The sequence below is a fragment of the Phoca vitulina genome, unplaced genomic scaffold, assembly GCF_004348235.1.
Source record: "Phoca vitulina isolate PV1807 unplaced genomic scaffold, GSC_HSeal_1.0 scaffold7, whole genome shotgun sequence".
In the NCBI taxonomy this organism is placed as follows: Eukaryota; Metazoa; Chordata; class Mammalia; order Carnivora; family Phocidae; genus Phoca; species Phoca vitulina.
Window position 1 is genome coordinate 43,810,877 of NW_022589710.1, and position 16,226 is coordinate 43,827,102.

At 40.3% G+C, this 16,226-nt stretch overlaps 1 protein-coding gene across 3 annotated transcripts in view; it reads left to right on the top strand.

The window, feature by feature from the left end:
• Positions 1-16,226, top strand: part of PSEN1 (presenilin 1) — a 74,966-nt gene that overhangs the window by 1,321 nt on the left and 57,419 nt on the right. Inside the window, exons 2-3 of one of the 3 annotated variants that reach the window (XM_032405511.1) lie at positions 9,524-9,605; positions 9,698-9,825. In XM_032405511.1, the coding sequence (XP_032261402.1) occupies positions 9,751-9,825 (75 nt within the window). In that variant the 5' untranslated portion in view covers positions 9,524-9,605; positions 9,698-9,750. Of the gene's footprint in view, positions 1-9,523; positions 9,606-9,697; positions 9,838-16,226 lie in introns of all 3 variants that reach the window. The other 2 variants (XM_032405508.1, XM_032405510.1) reach the window with 2 other exon arrangements.

Genomic DNA, 16,226 nt, shown 5'->3' on the forward strand with positions numbered 1-16,226 from the left:
ATTTCAGTCACCTGCAAAAGCCTATTTCAGTTCTCCTTAATTCATTTGCAGAGTTCAACCAACTTAAAGTTCCCCTCACTGCCATCTAATAAACCCTTAACAATGAGAAAAGGATCATATTTATTGAGTGCATGGATTTCTTCCTGCCCCCTCCCCCCCAGTAGATAGTAGAAGTGGCATCTATCATCTGGTTTTCCATTCTTCTACTCCTGGTCCTTGGGTAGACAGTTCCCACAGTTCTGGGTATATTTTCTTCTGAATGGATATGATTTATTGCTGAATTTTAAGTTAATGGCTGCAACTAGTCCTAGACTGCTGCATGAATTTCCATTTAGGGGGAACCAGAGGATTGAAGTTGATCTCTCAGAATCACCCTAGCAGGAAAATACAGCATTTGTCTATTACCATAGTTTATGTGGTCCTCTTTCTCTCTCAGATCCAGGCTGTCTCTGCTCCTCCTTTCCCACTAATATTGCAGATTATAGGGGAGACCTTTTTACGATATATTCTGAAAAACCTGTCAAAGAACTCTAATACTGCCTCTTCTTCATGTGATAGATGTTAGGCAGATTTGGAAGGTGTGTTAAGAGTGGCACTGTTATGGTCAGAATTTTAGGCACATTAGTCTGATAGTGGGGGCTAGAATGGATGAGAGAATTGAGGTGACTTTTGCATAATTCAGGTGAGATATGATGAGAGTTTGATCTTTGGTGATGACAGAGGCTTAGAAAAAAACTTTTGAGGTGCCTGGCTGGCTCAGTTGGTTAAGCGTCTGCCTTCAGCTCAGGTCATGATCCCAGAGTCCTGGGATTGAGCCCTGCGATTGGCTTCCTGCTTAGTGGGGAGTCTGCTTGTCTGTCTTCCTAAGGCCCCCCCTCCCCCGCTTGTGCTCGTTCTCTCTCCCAAATAAATAAATAAAATCTTAAAAAAAAAAAGGAAAGAAAGAAAAATCGTGAACAGTACATGGCAGCTAATTGAAAAGCAGGGAATAAAGTGTAGAGTTGGCTAGAAGGCTTAAAGTTTGAAGAATGGGAGAGACGATTGCAGAAATAAGGAAGTTAGAAGCAAAGAATTAGAGAGGAAGATGAGGAAGTGGTTTGGAAGTTATCACTTTTGAAGTGCCAGCAGGTGAAGATATCTCATGGACAGACCTGGAACTGTAAATATGAGAGTCATTTAAATAGACTTACTAGTTGATGTTGGAGCAGTGGAGGAGATGCCTAAGGAAAGGAAGGGGACAAAGAGGCCCAGGCAGGCCACTTATAATGAAGGAGTGGAAGAAGGGTGAGAGGGACCAGCTAAGAAGAATGAGTGATGGGAGGAGAATGTCCATAGTGCAGTGTCACAAAGGCTAAGGAAGGAAGGGAAGCTTTGGGAAGGAAAAGGCTGTCAGGGATTTTTAGTATCTGGGCTGGTATAGCTGAAAGAGCTGAAGATTTAGAGCAGCACTATCTGTTAGAAATTCTGTGAGTGGGATGCCTGGGTGGCTCAGTCGGTTAAGCATCTGCCTTGGGCCCAGGTCATGATCTTAGGGTCCTGGGATCAAGTCCCAAGTCCAGCTCCTTGCTCAGCGGGGAGCCTGCCTGCCATTCCCTCTGCTTGTGCACCCGCACTTGCTTTCTCTCTCTCACAAATAAATAAAATCTTAAAAAAACAAACAACTGTGTGAGCTACAAGTGTTAATTTAAAACTTTTTAATAAACAAGTTTTATAAACGAGGAAATAGATAAAATTAATTTGAATAATATAATTTATGTAACCCAATACATCTAAAATATTTTTTTAACGATTTATTTATTTATTTGAGAGAGCTAGAGTGAAAGCACATGGGCAAGGGGAGGAGCAGAGGGAGAAGGATATGCAGACTCCTCACCAAGTGTGGAGCCCAGTTGCAGGGCACAATCCCACGATCCCGAGATCATGACAGCTGAAATCAGAGTCCAGAGCTCAACTGACTAAGCCACCCAGGCTCCCTACATCTAAAATATATTTTTTTACATTTTTTAAAAAAGTTTTTATTTGAGAGAGTGAGAGAGAGAGCACACAGAGGGAGAGTGAGAGGGAGAAGCAGACTCCCCACTGAGCAGGCAGCCCTGTGCAGGGCTTGATCCCAGGACCCCGGGATCACGATCTGAGCCAAAGGCAGATGCTTAACTGACTGAGCCACCCAGGCGCCCCATCTAAAATATTTTTATTTCAACATGTAATTAATATAAATATATACTTGTCTGACTCCTCTTCTAGATAGTAAGCTTCTTAAGTAAACAGAAGTATTATCTGCTAGTAGCATCCCCAGCACCTATCACAATGCCTGGTTTTGTAGAAGAAACCCAGTAAGTGTTGATTGATTAAAGGGCATTAATGTTTGGTTTTCATAATGCCTTGAACAGTTCCTTAAATTGATCTAAAGCAAAAGAGAGAATGCAAGCATTGCTGAGTATAACCAATGATTATAAATTAATTAGATGTGAGTAGTCATGTTTTCATTAAAAATGTATTCAATCCATTTCCACAGCAAATTTGAAACAAACTGGGAGTGATCATACCTTTCATGTAGACTTATTGAAAGTAAAGGTTTCTTGGGGAAAGATTCTTTATAATTACTACAATTTTTTTTTTTTTTTTTTAAAGATTTTATCTATTTATTTGACACAGAGAGACATAGCGAGAGAGGGAACACAAGCAGGGGGAGTGGGAGAGGGAGAAGCAGGCTCCTGGATGAGCAGGGAGCCCGATGCGGGACTCGATCCCAGGACCCTGGGATCATGACCTGAGCTGAAGGCAGACGCTTAACGACTGAGCCACCCAGGCGCCCCTAATTACTACAAATATTGATAATACAGGACCATAGTCCCATATCTATAATTATGAAATCCAAAAGCCCCTGAAAAAACCGAAAGGCATTTTATAATTCATTTGACAGAAAAATCTAACCTGGGGCGCCTGGGTGGCTCAGTTGGTTAAGCGACTGCCTTCGGCTCAGGTCATGATCCTAGAGTCCTGGGATCGAGTCCCGCATCGGGCTCCCTGCTCAGCAGGGAGTCTGCTTCCCCCTCTGACCCTCCCCCTCTCATGTGCTCGCTCTCTCTCTCTCTCTCTCTCAAATAAATAAATAAAATCTAAAAAAAAAAAAAAAGAAAAATCTGACCTGAACCTATTAATGTAATTTAAGACTATATGTTTCACTGTATACTTATTAATGTGTTTGATTTTGTGGTTCTATCTATGACCTTGAGAGGGCATTTTAAAATATATAGTATTTGCATCATATTACCTTTATAAAATCTGAGAAAAATATGAATTCTAAACACACTTGGTCCTAAGGGTTTCAGATAAGGGATTCTGGATTTGTAAGTCTTCATTTTCATTGCATCTTCTGAGCCCATGTAACCATTACTGTTTAAAAACAATTACAATAACTCCACGTAACAGACCTCCCCCAAACCCAGCCTTAGAGTATTTGTTCTGACTCAAGGCTTTGCTTCAAGGTGTAGGACTATGGATCAGCTAGGGCAGTTCTGTTTTGCATGTTTTATTCTGGGGCCCAGGCTGAAGGGGCAGTGACTACCCATGGTAAGCTCTTCTCAAGGCGACAGGAGAAGTAAAAGAAGGTAAGTCCCAACTGCAGAAGCACAGTTCAGGTGTCTGCTTGTGCTAATCTGCTAAGATCCCTTTGATCAAAGCAAGTCAGATGATTGTCCCAAAAGGCATGGGGTGGCTAGTAGACTGCACCCACCTTGAAGCCAAAGCAAGTCTCAGAGCCAAGCCCAACATCACTGGAGTGGAGTATATTTCTCTCTCAGGGATGCCTGGGGAGGGAGTGCATATTTGCTGAATAATAATCTAATCTACCACAGATGGCTCACAGAAGTAGAGTGGGATGGAAGGAAGAAAAAAATCACCAAATAGATGTATCACTATCCTTGCTCTTTTTAGAGTCTACCACCTTCACAAAGCCTCTTGTAGGACTGGGGAAATTATTTGCTCCCTAGTCTCTTAAAATTCAGAGTCTTTCCAGCATGTATTCCTGAAGTTTTAAGTTAATTTCAAATTATTTTTATTTAATTATAAATGCAGTTTGGAGATTGGTTACATTTATTATTGGATGTGAGCTTTTGAAAACTCAAATAGAGGCTCTCCAAGCCCATCCAGACAGTCAGAACTTAGGCTGCCTGTCCAGGAAGAAGCTGTCAAAGTAACAGTCAGGCTGATTAAATACTTTTATGGAAAAAGAATAAATCACAAGCTCACTTGGTACTTAAAAACTTCTTATCATCACAGTACAAAGATACTTTAAAAAATACTTTTGGTGGTTTTCTTTTTTCTTTTTCTTTTTTTTTTTTTTTTTAAGATTCTTATTTATCTGTTTGTCAGAGAGAGAAAGAGAGCGAGCGCATGCACGCGCGTATGAGCACAAGTGCGAGGACAAGCAGGGGGAATGGCAGGCAGAGGGAGAAGCAGGCTCCCCGCTGAGCAAGGAGCCCGATGTGGGGCTCCAACCCGGGATCCCAGGATCATGACCTGAGCTGAAGGCAGACACCCAATCGACTGAGCCACCCAGGCGTCCCTCTTTTCTTTCTTAAATACATTCCACTGTTTTAAAAAAGATTTATTTATTTATTTTAGAGAGAGTGCATGTGGGGGCAGTGGAGGGAGAGGGAGAATCTTCAAGCTGACTCCTCACTGAGCAGGGAGCCAGCCTCAGGGCTCCATCCCAGGACTCTGAGATCATGACCTGAGCCAAAATCAAGAGGTGGCCACTCAGATGCCCTCCCCCCCACTTTTTTTCTTTTTTACTTTTGATGGTTTTCTGAGTGAAGAAGAAACTAGTCAAGTGGCTAGCTTCATTAAAGCACCAACTCTTTGTGCTGGAGAAGATAATGATAAAAAGTCTCATGAAGCTGTTTGTTTTTGTGGAATACAAATTTTGTTTACATTTATCTCTGACAGTGAAGAAAGAAAATGGTATCTGTAATAAAGTAACCATGTTGTAAGATTTTGAGGTTTAGTTGTTACCTTGAGGTGGCCTGTACATTTCTGTTGGTGCTTCCTTAAGTGGGATTTTTAATAAACTTATTTTGAGATTCTAAGCTTTGCTCCTTTGATACTTTTTGAAGTGCTGATGGATAGGTTTTTCTATCAGCACATGGAAGCTTTGAGATTATTTGTATTCTCCTGGGGTTTTTTTTTAGTTTCTTTGTGTATAATAGAAATTGTAGTTGCCCATCAGAGACGGATTTCGCTTTCCTTTTATCTGATTGAGCAAATGTCTTGAGAAAAAGGAAATGATAGCGGTGAATTCAAGTGTTATGCTCTCTCAGTCTCAGAAAATCTTTAGCAGGTGGCCGGAGAGAGAAAACAGCAAACTCTACTTCTGTCCCTCCTCCCTTTGCAATCCAGGTCACAAGATCCTCACTTCTCAACAGCTATCTCTTTTGTTCTCAGGGCAAGAATGCTAAGAATGTTATAAAATCAACGAGTGTCCTTTGCCATGCTGCCTGGACAGATGGCCTTCTGGCCTCCTCCATGCAGTCATCAATTGTTTTCAGCTGTTACTGGACCAGAATCAAATCGGGCTTTGCCTCTGCCTTTCTTTGTACGAACAATGTTTGTTTGTTCACCAGGCCTGACTGAAGACCTAGCCCGTGTTGCTTGCCTCTGCTTTCTACTGAGCTCCATGTAAAGAGCAGCTCTTCCCTCCCTGGAAGGGTCATCCGGTAGCATTATGATCTTCAAAGCATCAGTGGAAGCATGAGCTTTCTCTAATTGAACTGGAAAAGACCTGGGCTGGGCCATCAGAACACCTGGGTTCTGGAACTGGTGTTATTTGCCTCATGAGCACTGCCAAATTCTTTCACCTTTCCTGACCCTTAGTTTTCAAGTGTAAATACAGGATGTGCCTTTGAAAATGCTGTCAGGATATGCTAAAGTGACTACTGCATTTTTGGTGTTTCTTACAAGATTTGTCTGAGAAAGCTCCAGTATGATAACCAGTTTGTGTGGTTTCTTGTAATGGCTGAACAGATCCTGGAAGCATAAGGCCTAATAATGGAAACTACTAAAATTAAAATGACCAGATTCTCATTACAACTTATTTTTTAAAATAAATACTAGGGGGGTAGCCTGGGTGGCTCAGTCAGTTAAGCATCTGCCTTCAGCTCAGCTCATGATCCCAGGGTCCTGGGATCGAGCCCCGGCATCGGCATTGGGCTCCCTGCTCTGCCGGGAGTCTGCTTCTCCCTCTCCCTGCCGCTCCCCCTGCTTGTGCGCTCTCTCTGTCAAATAAATAAATAAAATCTTAAAAATAAATAAATACTAGGACTATATATTGGGAATGCTTTTGACACTTCAGTTTTTAATTTATAGTTAGATCAGTCATTGAAGTTTAAGATCTCATTTACTACTTTTTCAAAGATATTTCTAAGCAGCAGTTTTAGTAGTAATAAAAATCAGCTCTCTCTCTGTATATATACCTTTTTTTTCCCCCTCCCAGCTCAATATAACTTAATGCTCATCGTAAACTCCTAAAGAGCAGGGGTGGAGTTCTACACAGAGGCAAAATAGTATACTATGTGAGCCTTTACTTTGCTCCTTTGCTTACTGGATGTGACCTTGGGCAAGTTAGTAAACTTCCGTGTGCCACATTGTTTTCATATGTAAAGTGGGTGAAGTGAATATAATTAAGTAAATCCTCTCTGTCTCTGAGTTTTGATATAAATAGACATCCAATAAACTCCTACTTCGTAAATGGACAGTCACTTGTCTTCTATTTTATCTGTAAATGTAATCTACTGTATTTACTTTTTTTCTTTATTTACTTTTCCTTTTTCCCTGCATGGCCCTTTCTTGCCCTTTGCATGTTGCATTTGGCTAACACTACCTTATTTGTTATTTTGTTTCTGAGGGATCATATGAGAATATTAATGACCGATTTCTAAGGGTTTTTCTGTAATAGAGGTGTACTTCAAATGATACGGTATGGTCTTCAGGGCAGCCAGGAACCAACTGCAGCCTCTTCTGTTTGCCAGCCTATGGCATTTCTGGGTTAGCTGAGGTAGTAAGTACTGCACTAAATGTTTTTATGGGAAAGAAGGAATAATATGTGCTCTGTTTGCTGATCATTAAATACTACATTAATGTCGAAATTTCAGTTAGTCAACTTTAAAAAATCTTAGAAACATAGGTCAGAACATTTACTCTGAATACTTACTCTACTTAGAAAATATATTTGCCCTATTGGCATTCCACCTCTCTTTTGGGTAAGTTAATATACATGCTGCCAAGACTTAATTTTATTCATTTTAAAAGTTAGGATCAGGGGCGCCTGCGTGGCTCCGTCGGTTAAGCGTCTGCCTTCAGTTCAGGTCATGATCCCAGGGTCCTGGGATCGAGTCCCACATAGGGCTCCTTGCTCAGCGGGGAGCCTGCTTCTCCCTCTGCCTGTCGCTCCCCCTGCTTGTGCTCAGTCTCTCTCTGACAAATAAGTAAATAAAATCTTCAAAAAAAAAAAAAAAGGACCATTGGTATAAATAACCATAAATATAGGTTTATGTCCACAAAAATCTCTGAGTTTAATTGAAGTATATAGCAGTGTGCACATATCATGGGGGTACAGCTCAGTGCATCTTCACAGACTGAAATCCCTGTGTAACTAGCACCCAGATCAAGAAACAAAACATTACCAATTCCCCCCCAAAGCTTCCCACATCCCCCCCTTAGAGCAAATAACCCCCATAAAAGTAAGTGTGTCTCTATTTGTATTTTTAATTCACTTTATTTTTATTTTTTTAATTTATTTTTATTTTCATTTTTTAATTTTTTTTAAGATTTTATTTATTTATTTGTCAGAGAGAGCGAGAGAGCACAAGCAGGGGAACAGTTGAGAGAGAGGGAGAAGCAGGTTCCCTGCCCAGCAGGGAGCCCAGTGCGGGGCTCGATCCCAGCACCCTGGGATCATGACCTGAGCCGAAGGCAGACGCTTAACCACTGAGCCACCCAGGCGCCCCTAATTCACTTTATTTTTAAAACAAACATATTAATTATGTCTTATTTAGTTAGTAATAATTTGCAATCCCTTGATCCATGTCAGTTAACCATGGGCTGTAGCTGGAAGGGAAGAGAAAGGTTGGCATGGCATATAAAACTATGTAGGTTAGAAGGGAAGCATACCTTGATTAAACATTTGTCAGGGTTTAAATGATCTAGATATAGGTAATTAAGAGTTAATTTGAACTCAATACTATATTGAAAAATAGTTACTTTCCTTGTTTTTTTTTTTAGCTGCTTTCTGTGTTTTTGATGAAAAATCACTAGAATATAAAAAGTAGAGTATTTAGAGGATTGAGGATCCTGAAGTTGAAAGTGAAAATGAAACAGGACTTTGACAAAATACTTTCATGTGAGTGTGTGCATGGTAATGTTGTAGTCACTATGTATGAATGAGAGTACTGCTTAGATATATGAACAGATTTCTTTCCTTCTGTATTTCTGAAGACTTTCTATGAAAAGGGAAATTGAATGGAACTAGAGGGTATTATGCTAAGCAAAATAAGTCAGTCACAGAGAGACAAATACCATATGATTTCACTCATGTGCGGAATTTAAGAAACAAAACGTGAACATAGGGGAAGGGAAGGAAAGATAAGATGAAAATTGAGAGGGAGGCAAACCACGAAAGACGCTGAACTCTCAGAAACAGGATTGCTGGAGGGGAGGTGGTGGGTGGGGGAAGGGGTAATTGGGTGATGGGCATTAAGGAGGGTACTTGATGTAATGGGTACTAGGTGTTATATGCAACTGATGAATCACTAAATTCTACCTCCAAAACAAAAAAAAAAAAAAAAAGAAAAGCGAAGTTGAAATCATAAAGAATTGGCTGATGGAAATTAAGGCAGACAGCAAATGGGAATGTGTGTCGTCCCCCTCCCCACCCCCCCACCAGGAGAGTGAACTCTGGGAGACTGAATGATGTGTGTAAATAAGGCTGTGCCAGGATGCAAGGGAGAGACCTAAGGCTGGGAGTTAGGAGTCTGTGATTTTTGGCCTGATCTGCCCAATTGTGTGATTTTTAAGCCAGTCAGTGAACTTAGGTCCTCTTCTGCTTTTGTAAAATAGGTATGTTACCTGTTTCCCTTGGCTTGGGGCATTGTTGTAAGGATTAAAATGAGATGACAGAATTTTCCCAAATTAAAAGCACTAGACAGTTTTATGGAGATAGAAAGGTTAGGTTGGATTAGTCAGCATAGAAAAAGGAATGTTGATGAGAACAATCTTTAATATCATTTAGCTCCCTTTGCTCTAAATCTGAAATCATTAGGTATTCTTGTGATTGAAAATCTTTGGTTTCTCAAGTAGATCTACTCATTACCAGAGAGATATCTTGAGCTAACAAAAGTTTATCATTTGAAATTGATGGCAGATTAATACCTTTCTGGTTTACAAATTACAAATACAAAAATAATTCTAAGTACTTGATTGGTGTGAATAGATTTACTCTGCGTGACCTGGTAAAATCCTATTTCAGACCTAATCCGGAAGCCTGCAAGTGACAGCAGCCTGTGAGGTCCTTAGAAAGTTTGGTCTGGAGAAGAACACATGAAAGAAAGGTTTGTTTTTGCTGAATGTAATTTATGAAAGTGTTTAAAAATGAAAGTATAATTGTAATGCACAAAGGATTATTTTCTTTTTCCCTTTTCAGAACCCCAAGAGGCTTTGTTTTCTGTGAAAAAGTGTTTCTATACGGTTGCTCCAATGACAGAGTTACCTGCACCCTTGTCCTACTTCCAGAATGCACAGATGTCCGAAGACAACCACCTGAGCAATACTGTACGTAGCCAGGTACAGTGTCAGCCTCTCAAACTTCCCCTGCCAGACTATGGATTCAGTGACCACCTTCCCTCATCTCCAAGAGAGGCCAAGGGGGCTGAGCAGGCTTTCTCTACTTTTCCGAGTTTACCTATTTGCTGAACTTCAACTGATGGCAAAGCATTGTACGATTGGTGCTGGGGACACAAGGCTATGTGAGACATGGGTGTTGATACAGTTCCTCCCTGCCTCAGATACTGCCTTCTCCACTAAAGCCTTCTCCAACTGCTCCAGCTATTTATTATTTTACCTATCTTGTTCTTACTCTTCCAGGGGCTGAGTACTTTTTATTTACTTTTATTTTTTCAGTGCCTGTCATGGTTCCTGACAGTGCCTAGTAAATGCTCACCGACAGACTGCACAGTGATGAGTGCAAGGCTAAGTGTAGAAATCATAAGAGAGTTCAAGGGAGAGAATCAAGAAAGGGGTGTAATCAGTGGCATGAGACACAGACATCAAATCAGCCTGCGACTCCGATAGCTAATCATTACAGATTGAATGCAGACCCCACAGATGGCCTGTGAGATGGCTGGGAAATGGGTAGGATTTTTAGAGGTGGAGCCAGAATTGGGGAAAACAACAAAGCCGTCTATAAGCTATGCAGGCTGCGAGGGGTCGGGCGGGTTGCGTGGGGTGGGGTCAGACTTTCCTTTATTAGAACCAGAGGACAGAATCAGTGGTGGAAGGAAACAGGTCTGGGTCAATAAAAAAAGAATTGTCTCACAATTTACTGTACATCCGAAAGGGTGTGGTGGAGTGTTATCTTGTCACTAAAAGCAGTCACAAAGGCTGGGAGACTACCAAGCAAATCTGCAAAGGGCAGTGGGCTAGAGCACCAACCAGATGGCCTGGAAGTTCCCTTCACACTAATATTTAGAATTCCAGTTAAGGGTCAAATGTGAGGAGGAGGCTTCACAAAGTAGACTTTGATGGATGGGTAAGATTAGAATAGAGCAAACTGGGATGGCATCACTGATAGAATAAATAACACTAGTGGAGGGAGGATTTTCCTAAAATTTAAATAGAAAGGGAGGCTGTATCCAGAGATAGGTCATCAGAGGCAGATCACACTGTACTGCCAAAACATTTCTAATCAAGTGAAATCAAGATAAAATGATTATTGGGGGAAGCCCTGAAAGGGAACACGAGCTGTAAAGGGTAGTTAGCCTGAGGGGTGTGTGGGGGAAGGGAGAAGAGAGGAGCTGTTGCCTTGTTGGTACTTGGTGGATAATGGGTGTTATAAAGACTGATTTTTGTGGCAACACGTTTGCAACAGCTGCTTGATTTGCTCCTTTTTGTTATTTCTTAGGAATAGCTTTTTGAAAAGTTAGGATGAGGCCAGATTATGAAGTTCTTTGGTAGTTTGGATACTACAGACTTTGTAATCATTTTTAAACTGTTACTTCAGAGAAGGGAAAGGGAAAGTGGGGACAGCCCTGACTTAGTCTCTGGGTACCTTTTCCTTAACTAGAGCAGCTCCTATTTTATCTTTTTACATATTGATCTTCTGTGGATCCGTTTGAACAAAAGATTCCACAACTAACAAATTTTGAAGAAAACACCTGTCTGTCCCAAACCTCCCAAAGGTGTCTCATCTGAGTAAAATCTGGTCTGAGGTCTTATTTTAACCTTCCCCTCCAGTGCCCCGATCTTTGTCTTATCTCTTAGCACCCTCTCCCTCCTTCACTGCCTCCTCAGTTCTGTCTCTGGGTCCTGAATTATTCTCCCAATCTTCTCAGATGTCTCCCTTCACTTGATTTATTTAGGTCACCTCCTGAGTCACCTTATCAGTGAGGCCTTGCCTTCCTCAACTGCCCTTCCCTGCCACCCCTTATACCCTGTCTCTGCTTTCCTTGTGCATAACACTTACCTAGTATTTCTAGCGTGCTGTCTACTGACTTGTGTTGACCTGCCTCCCTCTACCGTGTAAACCTGAATCCCCAGCTCCAAGAGCACTGCTTGGTACATAGTGAGCTCTCCATTGTTAATGCAGTATTACTTATATCCCTCACGCTCAGGTTTTATGGGGCTTTCATGGTATTTTTTTGGTCTGCCTTTTTTTTACACCTTAGTGACTGACAAATTGAAATAAAGGGTGCTATAGAGGAGGTACAATTGACACAGGATTTTTATTGATAATTACATGTACTCACGTAATTTTAGTAAATCTTAGTGCTGATGTTCTTGGTGGTACCTTCCAGATCTCTTAGGGCACCACTGCTCAGAATATCATGCCTGATTTATTTAATTTTAACCCTACCATTGATAATGTGATATCAAATAAGTTATTTTTTATTTATCTTCTCAAAGATATCTTCTACAGGGGCACCTAGGTGGCTCCATCAGTTAAGCATCTGCCTTCAACTCAGGTCTTGATCCCAGGGTCTTGGGATCGAGCCCCACATCGGGCTCCCTACTCAGTGGGGAGTCTGCTTCTCCCTCTCCCTCTGCCCCTCCCCACCCCCACTCAAGTTCTCTCTCGAATACTCTGCTCTCTCTCTCTCAAATTTTAAAAAAAGTCTTCTACAACTTAAAAGATCTTCTGTATACATTCTCATACTTTCCAGTTACCATGGGATAGGTATTATTTCTGTTTTATTTTAAGATTTATTTATTTATGGGGCACCTGGGTGGCTCAGTTGGTTAAGTATCTACCTTCAGCTCAGGTCATGATCCCAAGGGTCCTGGGGATTGAGCCCTGCATCAGGCTCCCTGCTCAGTGGAGAGTCTGCTTCTCTCTCCCTCTGCCTCTTCTCCGGCTTGTGCGTGCTTTCACGCTCACTCTCTCTTTCGCTTACTCTTTCTCAAATAAAATCTTAAAAAAAAAAATTTATTTATTTGAGGGGCTGGTGGAGAGAGAGCAGGGGGCAGGGCAGAGAAAGAATCCTCAAGCAGGCTAGCTGCTGAGCCTGAGCGCAGAGCCCGAGGCAGGGCTCAATCCCAGGACCCTGAGATCATGACCTGAGCCAAAGGCAGACGCTTAACCGACTGAGCCACCCAGGCGCCCCTTTCCCCTTTTACAGTTTAAATGCTTGTCCAGGATCACATAGAAAATTAAATTACAGACCTGGAACATAAAACTATACTTTCTTTCTTTCTTATTTTTTTTAAAGATTTTATTTATTTATTTGACAGAGAGAGACACAGTGAGAGAGGGAACACAAGCAGGGGGAGTGGGAGAGGGAGAAGCAGGCTCCCCGCTGAGCAGGGAGCCCGATTCGGGGCTCGATCCCAGGACCCTGAGATCATGACCTGAGCCGAAGGCAGACGCTTAACGACTGAGCCACCCAGGTGCCCCTAAAACAATACTTTCTAATTTCAGACTTCCTCCAGTGTTCTTTCTGTTCTTCCAACTGTCTCTTAGCCCAGAAAAATGTTAGAATACTGAAAGGAGATACTGTATGAAAAAAATTCTGGAGAAAGAAAATACTAAGTGTATGTGCATTTTGTACCAGTGTACTTAAAAAAAAAACCCAAAGAGAAAGGAAAAGAATCTCATTGTTAAGTTTTATTTTTTTTAAAGATTTTATTTATTTATTTGACAGAGAGAGACAGCGAGAGAGGGAACATAAGCAGGGGGAGTGGGAGAGGGAGAAGCAGGCTTCCCGCCGAGCAGGGAGCCCGATGCGGGGCTCGATCCCAGGACCCTGGGATCATGACCTGAGCCGAAGGCAGTCGCCTAACCAACTGAGCCACCCAGGCGCCCCTCATTGTTAAGTTTTATAGCTATAAAGAAGCCATTGTATATATGCTTTGGTTGGTTATGAAAAAATGGGGGTAAATCCAAATTTAAATTGAATGTAGATGACTGTTTTTGTGGATTAATTGAAAGCAGCTCTTTTATTTCTCCTCTTGGATCCTGGATTTGTTAAATACAAGCACATGAAGACAAGCCTCTGCAGGCATAAAAATCCTTATCAGGCTTATTTCTTCTTTATTTGCACAGTGGCTAGTTAAGAGGTATCAAGGAAATTGAGCGATGTGGAAAGTTTTAATCTTTCCACACTGCTCAGGAAAGGAAACTAGCATATTGAATGTCTTCATTGTGTTGGACTCTCTGCAAGGTACTGTCACAAACATTAGTTTTAGGGCCTTACATTTTGGGGACATAGGTGAGCAGATTTTCCTGCAGTCTTCCCCTCCTTTGAATTAAAGTGCTAATAAGGTGCTTCTCTATATGAATATATCCTCTAGAGTATACAGATAGTCTGTTTTACATTAAATATTACAAAAAGAAATGAGCATTCACTTAAAAATATTTTTGAAACTGGAAAGAGTAATTTTCCTACAGAATTTATTCAAATATCAGTGTAAAGAAATGGACTTTCTATTCCTTTCCTCTCCTCAGTATTTTCCTCCAAGGTCAGGAGCATCCCTAGTCTTGAACTCCTTTTATGAGGCAATCCTTTGAGTTTGGGAAAGACCTATGAGGATAACCAGATATTGAAGACTGTTCAAAAACACTGATGAATTGGCATTTAGGGGTTATGGCTGAGTGATGTATAAATAGGTCCTTCAAGGGAAAGAACTAACTTTGATCCAGTTGTAATTTGAAACAGCTATGTGTAATTTGGTCTGATTTCTTAGTACTTCATTTTTCCCATCTGTAAAATTAAGATGGTTTACTACATAAATTCTCTCTCTCAGCAGTTTTGTTGTGACCATGAATTAGGGTTGCCAACTGTCCTGGTATGCCTGAGACTGAGAGGTCCCTGGAACACAAGACTTTCAGTTTTAAAACTGGGACAGTCCTGAGAAAATAGGATCAAGTTGATTACCCTATCAGAAGTATAATGAAATTGAAATCATTTTGGATCTGATTAACCCAGTCTCACTCAATTAGATGACTTTGTTGTGTAACTTCAAGTATTATTGCAGTGATATATTGTTAGTGTTCAAGTAGATAAAACATTTTTCTCTTTCCAGAAGTGAAATGTTGCCCATGACTTCATTCTTCCATCCTTAGCAGATACATGATGATAGGCTCTCTTAGCCCAGAAAATGGTTTCTTTTTGTAGGCTCTTATGGGTAATCTCATTCACAGTAAAGGGAGTTGCAGTTTGATGAGATTAGTTAGAGACCTGAAAAATAGTGTTGTTTTTTTAACCCAAATATTTATTTCTCAAATTTTTATTGTGAAATATTTTAAGCATATACAGGAAATATGGCAAATAATGTAATAAGCACCCATGTACCTACCACGCAACTTTAACACTTGTTTTATTTGCTGTGTATGCTTTGTTATTTTTGAAGAGTATTTTTATTAAGCTTTTTCTGTTTCTGTTATATATTGATCCTACAGAAACAAAATCCTAACCAAACAAAACAAAATTTTGCAATTAATTTGGACAGATGGTCTAGTTATATAACAAAAAGAAATTACAGATAAAATTGAAGCACCTCTCCCACATTCCCCTTCTTTTCCCAGAACAGTAGTTACTATCCTGAATTTAGTGTTTATCATACTATATTTATGAACATAAATGATATTTAATATATCACTTTTCATGTTTTGAAAGTGTATATGAAGTATATGTGTTTGTGTGTGAAAGTTATAGAAGAAAATTACCACATTTTTGAAATGTATAGGTACATGTTACAGAGAAACATGTTTTTGGAATTAATATATTGATAGATAAATAGATGCATATAGCTCTAGTTTTTTCCTTTTTATTTTGTGAATATATAAAAATCTATTTTTTTAATATTTAGTAGTTTCCAGTTTTTCACAGTAACCAACAGTGTTTCAAAGATATTCTAATTCATTAATCTTGCACGTGTGTGTTTCTCAATGATAATTGCTGTGATTGGGTATATGGATCTTAAACTATATTAGAAAGCCAATATGCTTTCCTAAGTGGTTGTATATCAAGAGCATACAGCAGTTTTCATTTCTTTACATCCTGGCCAGTTCTCGGTATTGTCTGACTTAGTGTGTATTAGTTGAGTTTGGGAAAGACCTATGAGGGGTTTGAAAAGGTCCCTCATGTTATTTTAATTTATTTCTCTAATTTCTAATAAGGTGGAGCTTTTCCCCTTATGCTTACTGGCCGTTTGCATTTCCTTTTCTGTGAATTGCCTGTTTATGTTCTTAGCCCATTTTTCAGTTGTTTGTCTTGGTTTTTTTTTTGTCTTTTTATTGATTTTGTTGAAATGTATATTTTGGCGGGTGGAGGGATGCTAATCTCATGTTGGCTCTCTGCTTTTGAAATACTTTCTCAGGTCTGTAGGTTCAGTTTGTTTATGGTGCATAGTTGAAATGTTTAAGTTGTTGAGTTATTCTTTCCTTTTAAAAGTGAAATTTATTTGTATTTTTTCAATTAGAAATAGTTTAAGAGGGGCTTCTAGGTGGCTCAGTTGGT